This window comes from Perissodus microlepis, chromosome 3, assembly GCF_051167445.1.
Source record: "Perissodus microlepis isolate ML-2025 ecotype Zambia chromosome 3, ASM5116744v1, whole genome shotgun sequence".
In the NCBI taxonomy this organism is placed as follows: Eukaryota; Metazoa; Chordata; class Actinopteri; order Cichliformes; family Cichlidae; genus Perissodus; species Perissodus microlepis.
Genome location: NC_140463.1, coordinates 21,308,401 through 21,326,078, shown reverse-complemented (window position 1 = coordinate 21,326,078; position 17,678 = coordinate 21,308,401). Strand labels below are relative to the sequence as shown.

The 17,678-nt window shown below is 41.0% G+C and overlaps 1 protein-coding gene across 1 annotated transcript in view; it reads left to right on the top strand.

Moving 5' to 3' along the window:
• The first annotated feature begins 914 nt into the window (after positions 1–914).
• LOC146390489 (uncharacterized) overlaps positions 915–17,678 on the top strand; it is a 33,894-nt gene continuing 17,130 nt past the window's right edge. The window contains exons 1-22 of the mRNA XM_084923541.1: positions 915–3,874; positions 5,336–5,397; positions 5,703–5,741; positions 5,852–6,262; positions 6,464–6,687; positions 6,941–7,116; positions 7,322–7,456; positions 8,116–8,214; positions 8,317–9,184; positions 9,372–9,470; positions 9,571–9,605; positions 10,840–10,992; positions 11,145–11,276; positions 11,559–11,606; positions 12,149–12,274; positions 12,739–12,865; positions 14,388–14,558; positions 14,633–14,667; positions 14,903–15,067; positions 15,186–15,320; positions 16,176–16,214; positions 16,296–16,436. Of these exons, the coding sequence (XP_084779667.1) occupies positions 1,259–3,874; positions 5,336–5,397; positions 5,703–5,741; positions 5,852–6,262; positions 6,464–6,687; positions 6,941–7,116; positions 7,322–7,456; positions 8,116–8,214; positions 8,317–9,184; positions 9,372–9,470; positions 9,571–9,605; positions 10,840–10,992; positions 11,145–11,276; positions 11,559–11,606; positions 12,149–12,274; positions 12,739–12,865; positions 14,388–14,558; positions 14,633–14,667; positions 14,903–15,067; positions 15,186–15,320; positions 16,176–16,214; positions 16,296–16,436 (6,036 nt within the window). The 5' untranslated portion in view covers positions 915–1,258. The remainder of the gene's footprint in view (positions 3,875–5,335; positions 5,398–5,702; positions 5,742–5,851; positions 6,263–6,463; positions 6,688–6,940; positions 7,117–7,321; positions 7,457–8,115; positions 8,215–8,316; positions 9,185–9,371; positions 9,471–9,570; positions 9,606–10,839; positions 10,993–11,144; positions 11,277–11,558; positions 11,607–12,148; positions 12,275–12,738; positions 12,866–14,387; positions 14,559–14,632; positions 14,668–14,902; positions 15,068–15,185; positions 15,321–16,175; positions 16,215–16,295; positions 16,437–17,678) is intronic.

The following is a 17,678-nucleotide window of genomic DNA, read 5'->3' as shown; positions in this document are numbered from 1 at the left end:
ATTCAAAATGAGCGGAGGAGTCCAATCTTGTCCCCTGAGGAAACGGAAGATCTTCATGAGCTGCTCTATGCCAAAATCCTGCCGCTGAGCATGCTCTTTTGATTTATTGCGATCATGTTTAGGGGGCAGGAGCATGCATTCATGACTTATGGCAGCACCAGTCGAGGTCCATCTGTGTGCTGTCATTACCAGAAAGTCAACGGCAGATCCAGCTTCCTTCACCAACTTTCCAAGCTATACGTCGTCTCTTTTCAGAATGCTGCCTACTCAGCACACCACCACTGGACTTGGAGATCATCATAATAAAACTACCAAACCTTCAAAGTTGTGTGCATACGCTTTATTGTGAATTGTGGAACTGAAGCCTCTGGCAAAACAGTCAAAGAGATGAAAACGTATCAGTTTTTTGGGTTGCAATTCAATATTGTGTATGCTCGTATTGGTGTTTCAGTCTTTATTTTATAACATAATGTTTCAGGAGAAAATTTGTGTTACAGATTGACTTTAGTTCGACCTTGTTGGGCACTAATCATGGGTCTTGTTAGAAACATCTAGATGTTGGATGACTAGCGTGTATGTTCCGTGTCTCTATCCACAGATCAGGGACATGAAAAGGATAGAGGAGGATAAGATAAGCTGCTTTGGAAGATCTATTAACCTTATTCTTCTAATGTTAACACCTCCTTTCTATTTTGTTGTTGTTGTCTCCTGTGTCTCTATTGTTAAAATGCCTTGTTTTCTGTGTGTCTCTGTTTTTGATGCTTTTGTTTCCACCTTTCCTTCTTACTAGTGAAGATGAAGATGATAAGATATGATACTGACAGAATGAATCCGTATGAATGAAGAAATCTTTGGAAAGCAGAGTCTGCAAATTAAGAAGCGGCCTTCCGGATGATGGACCTCATCTTTCCAAGATTCTGAGGCCCAGTACAACTCATTAACCTTTTTTCTTTGTTTTCTTTATTTTGAACTTTCCAGCTTTCCATTGCCATCGAAGCGTTACACCCCTTCTCTTGCACCAGGGCCCCAACAGAGCCCCCTACTGGGTGGGCTCCCAGGGAGCTTTTTACTGATCGGACAGCAAGCTGCATGCTTGCGGCTGGCTCAGCTGAAAGCCCACCTTAATTTGACACAGATAAATAATGCTGTTGCTGTTGGTGGTCGAAGCAACACACACGCCCCATTTATACCCACAACACCCCCCTGCCCGACTGCTGCAGCCATCAGTCTACTAAACCTTCTGAAGGTTGCTAACACCATGTCCCATCCCTTATACAACCCCTATGCCTCTGGGAATCAAAGTTCAGCCCAGGGGCGCTATGGACAGTCCAGTATGCAGGCAGAGAGAGACTCTCATAAGACATCTCCTCATCTTGGGCCTGGGTCCAGCTTTAGCTCTTCCGGAGTTTCATCTGCGACTCCTGCAAAATCTGGGGGAATAATGAGCTACAGGCCAGAAGGGAGTAAGACTTCAATGGAAGAGGACATAAAGAGGTCCATAGACATGCATATAAGCAGAGCCAGAGAGGAGGTGAGAAATCAGCCTGTAAAAAAGAACAGTCATTTTACCAGCACTCAAAGAGATGAGTATGATTCTTCAGGCAAAGATGTGACTCCCTACGTGTTGTCCTCAAACTCTCAAAGACCCCCTGATGTTGCAAGTAGCACTAGCTCCATGGACTGGTTGCCAAGCTACAAACGGGAAACTGAGGATGATTCGGCTAAATACTGTTCATCATCTGCTTCATTGAGCTATCAAAGCACTGGTGACAGTAGGTTTAATGCCTTGAATGAAAGAGAGCGCAATGTGCAATCCATTCCAGGCTTAGGTGATTATGACTACCCAGTGCCAGACAAACCTGTGGGCTCTGCAGAGTCTACTCGTCCCAAGTACACTTCAGAAACAGCTGTGAACATCCTTATGCAGTTTGGACTTGAAAAAGAGGACCTGGAACATCTGATCTCATACCCCGAAGATCAAATGACTCCTGACAACCTGCCTTTTATCTTACGACAAATCCGCATGGAAAAGGCAAAGAGATCTGCAACAGCAGGTCCATCAAAATCCTACTATGATCCTCATTCCATCACAAGTATGAGTGGAAGGGAAAGGTTGAGTACTTCAAGAGGGGAAGGGATGCGTCAGGATGAATTGTCACCTATTGTCCAACCAAGTAAAGTGATTGATTATGGACATACTGGCAAATATACTGGGAGCTTAGGGGATGAAATTGGAAGAAGCAGCAGCGGAGCCAGTAGTGGTGGAAGTGGAGGTACGCTGCTGATGGGCTCCTATGATAGTAGCGGTCACAGTCGAGAACCACTGCAAAAAAGTATGACAGAGGTGAAAAACAGCACCTTGGTTTCTTCCCGTGATCAAGGCAGCTCTTTTACCAGTCATGGCTCAATGCGAAGTAGCGATCCAGCTCAACAACTGCACACCCAACCGAACCAGTCATGTCAAGAAATCTTCAAAGGTTTCTCTCTGCCAAAGACAGACACAGACATAAGACCTCTTAAATCAGAAGTCACTAAAGCCCTTCCTTTGAAAAATCCAGAGCCGGATCGCCAGTCAGCGTCTAAAAGCCAACTAACTCCTAATATAGTTCGTAGTGTGCATCCCAGCCGACCAGGCCTTGTACTCATTGGCAGCAGCAGCAGCGACAGTCACATCAAAGAAAAGAGTAAGACTCACGGGCAAGTATCAAATGTTTCTGAGCAGATGAACAAACAGCAAATTCAGCAGAAGCAGGTACAACAGCAACAAGTGAAACAGACAATGCAACAACCACCACCAAAGCAGCAGCAGCAGATGCAACAACTGAAGCAGCAGCAGACGCAACAGCAACAACTGAAGCAGCAGCAGACGCAACAGCAACAACTGAAGCAGCAGCAGACGCAACAACTGAAGCAGCAGCAGACGCAACAGCAACAACTGCAGCAGACGCAACAACTGAAGCAGCAGCAGACGCAACAGCAACAACTGCAGCAGACGCAACAGCAACAAGTGAAACAGACAATGCAACAACCACCACCAAAGCAGCAGCAGCAGATGCAACAACTGAAGCAGCAGCAGATGCAACAACTGAAGCAGCAGCAGATGCAACAACTGAAGCAGCAGCAGATGCAACAACTGAAGCAGCAGCAGACGCAACAGCAACAACTGAAGCAGCAGCAGACGCAACAGCAACAACTGAAGCAGCAGCAGACGCAACAGCAACAACTGCAGCAGACGCAACAGCAACAACTGCAGCAGACGCAACAGCAACAACTGAAGCTGCAGCAGACGCAACAGCAACAACTGAAGCAGCAGCAGACGCAACAGCAACAAGTGAAGAAGACGCAACAGCAACAAGTGAAGCAGACGCAACAGCAACAAGTGAAGCAGACGCAACAGCAACAACTGAAGCAGCAGCAGACGCAGCAGCAGCAGCAACAGCAACAACTGAAGCAGCAGCAGACGCAGCAGCAACAGCAACAACTGAAGCAGCAGCAACAGCAACAACTGAAGCAGCAGCAGACGGCCCAGGTACCTAACCTGCCGATTGGGTTGCAGCAGATGCAGAATCAGCCAGCTGTGCATATGGGACAAGCTTTGCAGTCTCAAGTTTTTTCGGCTGCAAAGCCAGTTCCACAGCCGTCCCTCATGCCAGGGCTCATAGTGCCCGTTCCTCCGGGTCTCTCTCCGCTAATGCAGAACTTCATGAATTTCATTCATATACCGCAGCCCGCTTCCACGAAGCAGCTTCCAGCAAAGGTAGAAGTGACAAGGAATATCCCAGTGCTGGTCCAGATGCAAGACTACACTGCCGCTTCACCTAGGGTCTTTCCTCATACCTGCTCTCTATGTAACAAGGAATGTACTCAGATGAAGGTAAGTGGAAGATTGTTTGAAGTTTTTGCTTTCTATCGGTTTTTATTTATTTGACATGCAATGTTTTTTGTTTGTTATTTGATTTTGGATCCCATTATAGGATTGTGGTTTTGAAAAAGCTTCATGTATGCTACTTTCAAGTCTATTTGGTTTGTTTTATACACTATTCCTGCATAATGATGACTGTAGGAAGACTACCAACTTGGAATACAAACATTTGGACAAATTTTCACATATTTCTGCAATTCAGTATTCTGTACCAGAATTTCTGAAGGATTACAGCGCAGACTAAACTTAACTATATGTCTATCAGATATTGTAATTGAAAAACACTACTAATAAGAGAGCTTCAGAATCTTCAGTGGTCTGTACTTGCAATTGATAGATTTAATCTCTTTTAAATTGACATAAACTGATGCGAAGACATTCAAGGCTTTTGCTAACAATGGAACCAAGGCCTCAGATGACGTGATGAGGAGGAACCTGCAAACCTGAAGAGCCTGTGCATCAGAAAATGTTGGAAGACGGCTGTTTTTTCATTTGTCTCTGTCCTTGGGCTGCTGTTCCACAGTGCACATTCAGCTTTGCTTTTTCTGGAACTGTTGCTGAATGTGAAAGTTCCCCTTTTTGTCTTTTGTCATTAGAGTTAAGAATAGTGTGTTTTGTCCTTTATTTCACATTAGTAGGCACCTTGTTTTTGTGTAATACTCGCTTCTTTTTGTTTTTGTTTTTTTTACTCATACTTTCTTTTTAAGTTAGTGTTTCTGTGTCCCAAAAGGCAACTTCATGTACTACCACAAACATAAGCACCCGCTGCACCCACTCATGAGCTACACAAGCACCAGATTTGATTTGTTGTTGAATCTCTCTTTATGGATCGGCCTTCCTTCGCTGTACCAAATTTCACATTTGAGCTCCTTGTCAAAGAAACAGCGCCTTCCTCTTCTGGCCTATTTCAACGTCATCTTCCTGTCGCTACTCCAACTGTGATCGTCATAGGTGGTGCATTTTGTCCTAATCCAAACTTGGCCTCTCCTGAGACGACCTTCTTGGAGCCTCGGGAAAGTTTGATGCCATAAGAAGAGCCTGAGAGTCCAGAATCCAGAGCCTAATTGACCTTTTGTTTTGTTTTGGTTGTGTGTAATCAGATGTTTGACTTGTGTTTTCTATATATACTAAATAATTTCACTTTTAAAATTTTATCCCAGGAGAGGTATAATGTGTCACGCTTATTTGTTCCTGGTTTTTGGCCTATGAAGGTTTAAATACAATCCAGGCTCCTGGCTAATGTTATAATGCTTCTGCGTTCAGTGAAGGACTAACTGTTAATATTTTAAGAATTTTATTTAAGGCCACTGCAAAGTTTAGTGACCTTTTATCAGCAAGTGATGTCAATGACAAACGTTGCTCCTGATAATAATAAACCTTGTCTAAATGTTTGTTTTTTGTTGTGACCACCAGGATTGGGTCTCCCACCAGAATACCAGCCTTCACATCGAGAACTGCAAACTTCTGCGAAAGCGGTCAATCTTTCTTCTCTGTACTTCGTGATTATGAACCGATATCTTTGGGGCAGCACAACCATGGGTGTGCCAAAATGATGCTGGGGTTGTAATGCTAGGATAGCTTCCTAAGAACTGTTCATTTGTATTTTTTCATTTAAAGCACCTTAATGATTTGCAGCATTTACCATGAGCCATTTCCCCTAACCTAAATTGTTGAAAGGCTGAATACATTTCTGAGTTTCTGGATTAATGAACAATAATATATTTTTAAGGACATTCTACCTTGCAACATCTGACAAAAATGTATCTGTGTTTTTCCACAGATACCCAGAGTGGAACGGTGAAATAGCATCACTGCTAGGGTAAATATCTTCATTTGAAGTCATTTGGCGAATAAAAAAACATGCCAGTATTGGAGGCTTTCATTTTCTTTGATTTAACATGTGCCTTTCTTTTTATATGCAATTGTTAGTGCGTCAGGTGCCAAGCCCTCTCCCTCAACTTCTGCTGAGACTTCCCAGAAGAAAACCAGACATGAGAGTCGTTCCCGTTCCTGCAGCCCCCGGAGCCATCGTGACTCGGAGCGTAGCAGGGACAGGCAAAGTAGCCGTTCCCGCTCTCGCAGCCCCCGCACTCATCGTGACTCGTTGCGAAGAAGAAATAGACGAAGTAGCCGTTCCCGCTCCCGCAGCCATCATGACTCGGAGCGTAGCAGGGACAGACGAAGTAGCCGTTCCCGCTCTGGCAGTCCACGTCGCCGCCGTGACTTGGAGCGTAGGAGGGACAGACGAATTAGTCATTCCCGTTCTCGATCACGCAGCCCCCGAAGGGAGAGACACAGAAGCCGATCACGATCTCCGTACAGCTCCAGACGTAATCGCAGGTCTGTCCAACATACATTTTGAGAACTAGGATCAATCAAAAAAGATTTAGCTCTCCAGTGGAGAGGGCGAAATGTAATTTATTTAATAATGTAAACTTAAAAACACTTAATTGGTGGACTATTTACCTTTTGTATCCATGCTGGATGTGTGCTTTGAGATGTTTATGAGTCATTAAGTTCTTTGATCCATACTTTTTTCAGGTCCCGGTCTCATTCTGACTCCTCGTGGTATGACCGTCCTTCCTCTTCACGATATCGATCACGCTCAAGGGGACGCGAGAGACGATCCTCGCCGAGAAGAAGAGATGAGAAACGTTCATCACCAAGGAGAAGCTGGGAGAGGCGATCGTCGACGGAGAGGTCATCTCCTATGCGAAAGTTGAGCAGCTCGAAGATCTTGGCAAAGAAACTGCTGGAAACATCAGGTTTGAAAATTGCTTCATGGTATTTCTCGGTATGTACTCATTAGGTTTTTCTAAGATCAAAGTTGTCCCCCCCCCCCCAAACACACACACACACATTAACTTTACTAATGCACATTATAAATAAAGACCAGTGCCACCAGAAAATGTCAGTATAGTTTTTTCTACTATTATAAAACTTTCAGAAGCAGTAGATGATTTTTGAGACTTGGCACCCACCAAAGTGTGAATCTCTTTTGTACCTGTGGTCTTTTAGCTCTCCAGTCCTTATCAAAACAGTCTGACCTGGAGACTGTCGTCAAAACTTTGGCTCCTGCCCTGCTGGCTGAGCTAGCCAAGATGAAGTCGTCGCCATCAACATCATCATCATCGTCCTCACGTTCTGCATCTCCAGAATCAATTAAAGGGAGGCCTAGCACAGAGAAGACCAAGGTGACTTCACATTATGCCTTTTTTCATGAATGGACAGTTTTGGACAATTTATAATGTGGTCAGTGACAGATGACGTGATTGTTGATGCCACAAAACCAAGATTAAATCCTTCAAAACAAATTTATACAAGCAGATACTTTGAGTCCAGTTGTCATGATGAAATCTGCATTTGGTTTGTTAATATTTTTCTTCTCTGTTTCCACAGGCTGCTAAATCTTCCCCTCCAACCATGGTGAGGCTACAAGGGATTGTCAGTAGTCTCTCTCACAGTGAAGTGATTTCTGCTGTGGAGAAATTCGGAAAAACCAAGTCAGTTGTTTTGTTTAGGTCAAAATTACAGGTATGTACACTGAAATTTGCTCACTGTTATAGATGGATGAGTTCATTGACCTACTTGTGAATCTAGAGAAAATGTGTCTCCTGGTTTGCTTCTGCAATCTAAGATAGATATTTATGCACCGTAGCTACAATTCTCTATAAATATACTGTCCGTTCATGGTTGTAGTCCTGCATTCATCATGCGGTTTAAAGTCAGTTGGTTATCCTTACTTTTCTTCTGTGGTCTTGCAGCCCTCACATTCATGGCTACTTTAGATTATACTGAGCTTTTATATAGACATCGCAATGTCAGAAAGTTTCTGCTCAAGTCTAATCCTATGAAAACATACACACTGTATTTTGTTTTTATTTTGCTGCTTTGCATTATGCATTTTTAATCTATTTATACACATTGCACTGAAAACATCATTGGAATTGCATTGGTTGCTTGCAAGTTGCCACCGTTGCTTGTAGTTTGCTTGGAAAACTCAAACTTGTCAGTAAATACTTGTAAGCTCGTGACAAGTGCTCATGTATGATTTTTAGTGTGAATGTAGTAACTTAACAGTTTTGGTAGTAATCCAAATTAATATGTGTGTGTGTGTGTGTGTGTGTGTGTGTGTGTGTGTGTGTGTGTGTGTGTGTGTGTGTGTGTGTGTGTGTGTGTGTGTGCACACCCAGGCAGTTGTGTGTTTCGAGAAACAGGAAGATGCTGAGAAACTGAAGAGCTTAAAGAACTTTGACATAAAAGAAGTAACTGTCAGTGTTGTTAATGAAAAGGTAACTTTGTTTTCCCTTGATAAATACAAATATTAACATTGCTGCTCTTCTGTGGCAAAATGATCAGTAATCTGATTAATCCGAAATAATCTTTGTTTACAGGAAATTGCATCCAAGAAAACCACAAAAACCAAACTGGAAACTACAGCAAAAGTCTCGGTTTCCAAAGCGAAAAACATCTCAGCTGAGCAGAAAGCTAAAACTGTAAAAACTGGTGATAAGGCTGAAGAAGCAGCTTCAAGCCTCGAAAAATCTAAGAGTAAATCTACGAAGAGTCCCGAAAAGCAGCCTAACACCAGTGATTTGAAAGGAAAACCTAAACCCAAAGGGTCTCAAACCGGTGCTAAAGAAGCTGTGGTGGCACCTAAAAATACAGCCAATGCTATGAAGGCTGTTGAACCAATTAAAGATGCTGCAGTTGATGGTGAGCTAAAAGTCTTGACTTCCAAAGCAGAAACGGCCTCAACGACGCAGAAATCTAAAACAGCAGGAACTCTGAAAAAAGAAAAAGTGGATCCATCTAAATCAATAACGTCAGAGAATAAGCCTGATGTAGAGACAAAACACAAGAAACCTGAAACAAAGATTCATGAATCTGCGATGGGGCCTAAAGGTGAAGCACGAAAAGCATCAGCTTCTGAAAGGGAGGACCACACAGAAGTTGAAACTTCTACTGACGGCAAAGATAATCAGGCGTTACCAGCTATATCGAGTGAGAATCAACTACCAACTAGTGCAGCTGAGACCAAGCCAAATATATCGCCACCAAAACCCACTGATCCACCTCAGAAACCACAAACTGTCATCAAAAGTCCAGAAGATTCACTCAAAGCTTCAGAACAGACCGAGCAGAGCTCAGATTCTGCTGTACAAGAAGAAACACAACAGCAGACTGCAGGAAAATCACCTGAGATTTCTGTGGAGGCAAAGCAGAGAGTTGAAAGTGTAGAAACGGTTACAAAGGACAAAGGTAAGTGGACAGAAAACACCTTCATGTGTGGAGTATCGTTGACAGCAGGATGTTGGACGGAATCAAAAGCTAAAGACTGTGCTTCTTGACGAGAACAGTTTTCAGATTTTTATTTAAATCAGCTGGGTAATTTGCATCCTATCTAAACTACCACTATTTAACTTAACTACATTTCCTTTATTCTAAGTCTCTGTGACTGCAAAGAAGATCTCAAAGTATCCGGTCGCTCCTACCCACCCAACATTTGGGGAACGGATAGAAAAGCAACTATGTCCAGAAAAAATCCGTAAGAAATCCCGAAAGATCTGTATGAAAGATTTCCCAGTGTGAACATAATTTTTATTTTATAATTATTTTTTGTTTTTCTTTTGCTCTGCACTTTACAGGTTGTCTCAAGACAGTCAGACTTCCCCATTCAAAGGTAACATTAAAAAAACACTTAAATTATACCTGTAAGAAAAACATGCTTTGTCAAAGTGGTTAGGTTTTGATCTGAAATAGTTCAATTTGTTTTAAAAGTTTATAGTTAGCTTATATCTCATTGTCAGGTGACACTCAAGTAGGTGTAAATGTAGAAAAATGTTAAAAATTCAGTAGGGATGTCGCAATAGCAGAAATTTACATACACTAATAGAATTACACAAAGCGTGGTTACCAATTTAGTACCAAAACAAAATAATTATCGTGTATCTCCAAAAGTTGATTCTGTTCATCTGGACGTAGCGTTTTGTGGGAGAAACGTTTCGTCACTCATCCAAGTGACTTCTTCAGTCTCAGCTGACTGCAGGTTTCCCCAAATCTTATAAACAGTACATTTGCATAATGACTGAAACCAGCCCACTGAAAGAACAATGGGCTGGGAGGTCAGTCCCCTAATTTTAATTATGCAAATTCTCATGACCATTGATCAACAACCACTGATCAAAACTCACTGATCAAAACCCATTGATCAATGGCCATGAGTACCATTCACAGAGAGTTGGAGAATGGCTGCAATCACAGCATTGTAAGATGGCGAAAAATTATCTTGTATACTAACACATATTAAAAGTCTGTTATTAAAAAGCTAATTTGAAATGTTCAAATTATATGCACAATCATCCAGGACATGGTGGTTTTGAGTGCTTAAAAAAATAGGGGTTTAAGTAGGGGTCTTGAAAACCTCAGCAAGTTGTTTTAGAACTAAAGAACCTTTTAAGAAGCATAAGAGATGAAAGTTCCTCACAAATTAATAGAAGCCCAGCTTTTCTTTTTAAGCAGTCTACTACAGAAACAGTTTTTCCTTCCTGAGTTTGAAAAGTGCAATAGTGCTGTTTACACATTTCCTTTTGTGAATCAGTTATCACTCTTTAAGGATCCACCTTAAATGAAAAGTACTTTCATAGCTGACTCTTACTGCCTTTTTTTATCAGTGAGTCAAGGTTGAGCTGTACTATGTTAAAAAAAAAAAAGAAGTCAAACCAAAATCAGCATCAGAAACATTTTGTACTCAGTATTTTATTCTGATGTACCTCATTGTGTTCATAGTTGTAGACAGTGCTCAAAGTGAGGCACAGTTTCTAACTGAATGTTTTGCCTTTTTGAGATTTCTGTCCGGAATTTCTTCAATTGTAAACGAATCTAAAACTCTGACTTTATTCTTTTCTTTTGCACAGATTTTTTCGCTTAATTACAAGGTGCTGTTAATAAGCAACCTGCCTAAGTATCGTGATGGCTGTTATGCAGAGGAGGACATCGCCGGTCTGCTCACTCCACACAGATTTGAATATTATCACGACACGATCTACGTTATACCACCGGCACGCATGGTAAGCACCAGGCCATGAATTTGCATTGGGCTGGATTATTACCTTCATTTTAATGGGATTCTATATGTCTTTTCTAAGACGACCTAACTAACATTTAGTTATTACGTATTTTGTGAGCGCAGTGTGTCAGTGTTTGTTTGTTTTTCCTTCAGGCTTTTGCCCTCATGCCGACAGCAATGGCAGCCAAAAACATCGTGCTAGCATCAGAAAATGAACGTAAATTTTTTCTCAATGGGTCTAAACTTCGACTGCAGGTTGTGAAGAGCAGGAATTTAAAGACCCCGGTGAGCGCTGTGTTTAGATAATACACTTTACTATTGTGAGATATGTTACTAAAAATAATTGAAAATATCTGTTTCTGCTTGTTGATGGAAACAGTATCCTTAAAAGCAAGCTGATGTTTTTAAATGTTCAATCTATTTCAAATGTGGTTGTAAGTAAAAAAAAAAATGTAATATTTTGTAGAGGCTATAAGTAATAAAAAATACTCTTTGAACTGAAATCAATTTAACAGAATCCAACATTTATTTGATGTAATGACTTTTAACTATTTGTTTTTCTTTCAGCTTGAGTTTTATAGATATCTGATGAATCGGCTGTGTTATGTTATGAAGGTAACACGCACACATATCTCAGAAACAAAGACTACACTAGAATACCTTATAAAGTATAGAGTATAAAGTTATAACTGGCAGCACTCACATCCAAGTCAAAACACCTTGAAAAATATGAGCATATATTAACACATGGCTAGGAAAGGTTTGGATAACTTTTTTCCTGCAATAAGTTAAATCCTCATTCAAAACTGCATTTTGTATTTAAAAAAAAAATGTGGTTTTTTTTTTTTGTTTGTTTTTTTTATTTAATTTGAAACGTGCAAAAAACTAAGAACCCAGGAAAGGGCCAAAAGTGGTTTTCTGTGTACACAGCTAAGTTTAAATATTTTTTCAAACAATGTTATCAACAAAAGCAAGAGCTGCAATTATAAATTGTTTGGATAATGAAGATAGCTGCCAGGGTGCATACCTGCTGTGTGACTATATGTGCAAACTTATGACCTTGATCTTGGAACTGTAGTTTAAGAAAGCATGAAATATTGTTAAACTACATACTGTTTCTGGTTTGTTTTAATGTTCACCCGGGTTTCTCGAAACAGGAAGGGACAGATATTGGAGCACGGACAATCTACATCAGGAACATCTCACCAGGCGAGTCCCGGGATCTCAGAGAAGCTTTGGGAAAAATCGGTATTGTAAGAAACTACCTGCCTCTTCTCAACAAGGTATAAACACACTTATAAGCAGCAACAAGTGCATGTTTTAAAAGTCTGTGAAAGGCTGTATGAGATATGTGTTTATGTAAGTGTATTCTTAACTATCCCCCCAAAATTGACAGACACATTAAAACAAGATAATGTGACTGGTTTTGGATGCTACTTATCTTGATGAAAGCACAACTGCAAAACTATAAAGATAGTAAAGAGAGACTGCAGGTAATCTGTTCGCTGTAGCACATGATTCTTCATATGCTCATGCGCACTAGTGTTCATCACATTAGAGCATTAGTGCAGGGGTCACGTTGAGCACGGCTCCAGTGCTTCATTGAGCCAGGATTTCTGACTTTTGAATCCAGTGAACTCCACAATAAAGCTGTGCTTAGCTCACTGTTTCCATGTGTTCCATTTTCTACCATTTAGAATGTGAAATTAAAATGTTTAGAGTAAATTTTATCTTTCTTGTGTTTCAGGTGTTAATTGAATTTGAGTCTCTGTGTGATGCTGATCGCCTTGGTGTTTGGTACAGCCTTCTAAAACAGGCCACTGGCCACAAATTGTCAAGGGTGGAAATACCACACAGTGGATTTACGTCACTGCGTAAGTGTGTTTTGAATGGGATTTTAAATAAATGTGATTTAAACGGGAAAAAAAAGGTGAAGTTGATGGAAGGTCATCTGGTAATACCCTGAATATGGTGGGTTGTTTTTTGGCTGTAAAACCTGTCTGGTAAGGGTAGCTGCTTTTGTCCTGCTGGCCTTCCTGTACTGTGGGATTGCTTTGGGTGAGGTACATTTGCACGCTTTAAAGATCTACATGGTCTTCTAGAAGGCAAGCTTAAGAGTTATACTTTTTATACATTGGTCGTATTGTCCAAAGAGACTCTTGTCTTTGGACAATACGGCAAATATTGTCGTCTTAGTGGGTGATGCACAAAAAAAGCAAGTGAATTGAAGATTACAAGGAGTGGCAAAAGCATACTGATACTAGAGACAGATTAAATTCCAACTAATCAGGGGCGCTATAGAGCAAGACATGGTGTAACACACAACTTAGTAGAGCTGCAGAATTCTGAAAAATTCTCTTATAAATGTCACATTCCACTTTCTGAACTCCTAAAATTTGCTTAGAGAACAAAATAAGGACTTATTGGGCCGAACCACAGACTACTGTGGGACTTTCTGGTGGAAAGAAGACACCTCGCGGCCTGCAAGAACCACGCGCCAACGTGATACAGATGAATCGAACTAAGTCTTATCCGACCTAACTGAAACGGCAGGCATGACTGCTAAAGAACTGAAAGCCAACACTAAACCCCCTGCGAGGAGAACTGTCTAAAGTCATAAAAGAGGAACTTAGAGATATTTTCGGAGTTCAGTTTTATCAATACTGAAATACAAGTAGTCAGGTCCGAAATAACTAACACTGCCAGTAACCCCGGTTATTCTGAAGTTTCCTCAAAAATTTCAACAGTATGATTGAGCTCAGGGCTGTGGCTTCTCACTACCAGATATTGCAAAATCTATTTTGTCTCCAGTGCTGCACCAGCTGTTCCCATCTCCACCATCGTGGAAACACATCACATCTATCACACAGAGTCTGGATAATAATCTTTCCTTCATTTTCTGTTTGTGAAACACTCATGAATATATTTTTCAGTTCTTCCCTGGACTCTGGATAAAGCGAAGTCCGAGAAAGGTTGCAACATATGCAAAACTGCTGCTTTATCGTCATCCACAATAAATTATTGCAACACATTCCCTCAACTTTGATTCACTAACACTGATTCTCCTTCCCACAAATCCTTTGATGCTCATTTGCCTTGTTATCTCTCTGACCTCTTTTCTGGTCCCTCCAGAAATCTTTGCTCCATCAGCGGTCAATTTCTTTCTTTTATTGTCTCTGCCCTAGACACATGAACCAGAGCCATTACTTAAACTCCACTTTTTCAGACTGGCATTTGATCTAACTCTCTAATCATTTTTTTTCTGATGCCTATGATACCTTGGATATCTGTAAAGGTGCTTAAAGTTGAACTGAAAGTCAGTTAAAAACCTGACACACACACACACACACACACACACACACAAAAATTAAACAAAACTTATTTTTGCTTGTGCAGCACCAAGATTGCCACACAAAGCTTTGCCAGACAGCGAGGTTGCTGTTGACGGGGCAGCTGTCCCAACAGAAGATATGACCATCCCACAACGCAGCACTTCACCATATTGGATCACAATGACAACTAGTCCCTTTGTGTTCCCCACTGTCGCTCCTTGGTTCACAATCCCAGGTGAGAGAAACTAAAATTAACCTCCAGATATAAAGTGTTGACTGTTACTAACTGTGTGTGTTTTACACTTCTAGAGTATTTAACTGTCAGGGAACCTGATGACATTGAGGTGAGTGCATTTTATATACCAAGGTTTCATGTGTTAAACAGGAATCCTTGAGTAAATATCAAGAGGCGTCCATTTGTCCAAATACCGACCTCAAAAGCCACATTTCTTTTTTTTCTGCCAAACTTGGTTTCATTTTGTCTTCTCTATGTGGTCAGTTATAGTAATATATTTTTTAAAAAGTACTGCAAAGTTTCTCTTCACATCAACTTTGGTTCTTGAACCTTGTGTCTTGTAGAAAGCCCAATCTCAAGGTTCTACGTTCTCCACGATCATGTTGACCGGTTTGCCAGAAGGAAACTACAGACAGGAGGATGTTGCCAAGCTGGTGTGGCGTTACTTCCCTGATCAGACTGTTCAGACTCTGTACTACAACATAATTGTTTTATCACTGCAGAGGAGGGTGAGGAGTAGACCCAGCAGGCTGATACAGAGAAATTTGCATTTGCAAATTTAATTCAATTTAATGATTAATATTGAATGTTTCCTCTGCATCATTTTTCCCCTTTCTTCCTCTCCAGGCCTTTGTGTTTTTTAACAGCTGGGATGCGTGCTGCGATTTCACCAGAGATTACCTCAAAGATCCAGTTACAGTTGGAGATTGGAGACTAGGAATCCACATTGTTTTAAAAGACATGCATCCTGGTTCAAGTGAGGTATGAAAATGGAGCAATCGGGTGCTGTTAAATCAGGGGCATGCTCCTGTTTCACTCAAACTATTCAGATGCCAATCAAAAAAGATTTCTCCTCTAAGGAGTGAGCACAGCATCATCCTTCTCTAGGGAATTGCACAATTTAGTAGAAATGAAAAACAGGGAACATATGCATGAATTTCAAATCAAGTACATATTATTTTGTCTGTATTTGTTCCTTCCTTTTTGCGACAGCAGCACAAAAGCTGCATGAACTTTATCCACTTTTCTGTTCATAGGCGACAACCCATGTCATTCCGCCACCACTTTAAAGTTTCCACAGAGCTTCTTGTGAAGTCAGCCCTGTGTAAACTTTAAAGACCCAGACATAGGTTATAGAGTGTTTCACTGACTATTAAGTAATGCCCTCACTTATTTTGAAACTTCAGTCACTGCTAACCTTCTAGCTTCAGCGTTTCCCATCTCAAGGTTCCTTACGGGCTATCTATTCAGGCCCTTTGTGAGAACTCTCTCCACAGCTACATGTTAAGAGGAATTGAGGTCTGACGACTTTTGCAGAAAGTCACTGAGACTCAAATAGCATCAAATAGTTCCTGCAAAACGTTGGTTATATGTTATGTCGTTACTGTCCTGAAGTATGAATCCTTTGCCACAAAGATGCAAACCAGGAGTTGTAGCACATCTCTGAGGGATCGAGTTACTTCTCACTTACAGTGGAGTCCAATATTTATCTTATGAAATAGGGTCAATAGAACATTAAAAACACTCTAACCAGGAGGAGAGTTATTCAATAGTTATTTTACAAACAGAGGATAAGTAATTGATGTAATCCGCTTTCATCTTCTACTCTTTTCACAGGAGAGCATGTACAGAAGCATGATGAAATGGAGCAGCACTGTAAGTCAGCAGTCACATCAATCTGTCCTGTAAGAGCAGCAGGCTCGGGTCTCCCTGATCTTAACACTGGTTGTTTTTCAGCATGTTCCAGAGTCTGAGTCTCTGGAGGACCGGCTGCTGATTGTGGAGGTCTCCGAGGTGAATGTGGACCTTCTCGTGAAGATCATGAAAGTGGTGGCATCCATTGCTGCTTTTGTCAGATTTTTGCCGCTTGCCAACAGGGTACGATTTCATAAACACCTGCAAATTTTTCACGTTTTACATCTGCAAGGCTTGTCATGGTGTCTGCTGCTCTTAAAATGCAGCTTTTTCTGAAAGGTCTTCAGAAGGTATTAAGTCTTAAATTTCACCCGCAAAGCTGGTACAGTTTGGTTCAATTTACACTGCTTAATAAAATTAAGGCAACACTTGATCAATGTTCCCTCTAAGCTGTGCGCGTGCGCAATTGCGCACTGCTGCCTCGGTCTCTGCGCACAGAACATCTGTGTTGTGCACAAAAAAAAAATCTAACCTGAATTGAAATTAAATTAAAACTTTAACAATTCTGTTTTGCAGTGTTAGTCAGTAGGTGACTGGCTGCCACCTTATCCCATAGTCCAGCCAATCACGCGATTCACATTCGTATATACGCAGCTAATCAACGTCGTTGACAGGCTATGACAGCGTCCTTATGTGCCGACACCGGTGTTTTAGCTAGCAAAGCGGCGTGGCTGATGTGGAGTGAAGTCACGTTAATCACAACGTGTACAACCATTGGAGATGTGAGCAGGACAGACGGAACAATTGACTGAAAACGTGTGGACTTTATACCAGTTTTTAAATTGTGTTGATAGACCACGTAAAACCAGAGTTATGATAAAAATATCTGCAATGTTTGGTTTTCTTCCTGAATACTATCGTTGTTTATATTTACTGCGGAGAGAAACTGTAAAAACTGCGTTTTATAAGGAAAGTACGGTGGCCCCTAGAGACAAAGCGAAAGCACTCTCCGCCTGTGAGCAAAAACAAAACCAAAAAAACCCCACCCTTTCCTATTGGTCAAAAAATGTACCATGTCGACCAATCAAAAAGTGATATAGCAACATGGCATTAAGTTGTTTAGGAAGGGGGACGTTTTGGAGTGGCACAAATAATTTGTGTGGCATCAAATTTGATGCAGAACAGCTGATTGTTCTGTAAATAGTTTGAAATGTTTGTTTAAAAAACGCCTTGGCTGCATTTTTAGGTAAACAGCTGCAAAAAACTTTGTTTGCATAACTCAGTAACTTTTTTTTGAAGAAGTAACTATATAATTAATTGCCCAACATTGGTCATTATATACTGTATTTTGCAGTCAGAGTCTTGTATGACTTGTATTATGAGTCTGTGGTTTGGGACTCTCTCCCAGACCACAGACTCATAATACAAGTCAGAGCTTTATAATCTAACAAAAAAAAAAAAGTTGTGTTTTCAAAATTGGAGTTC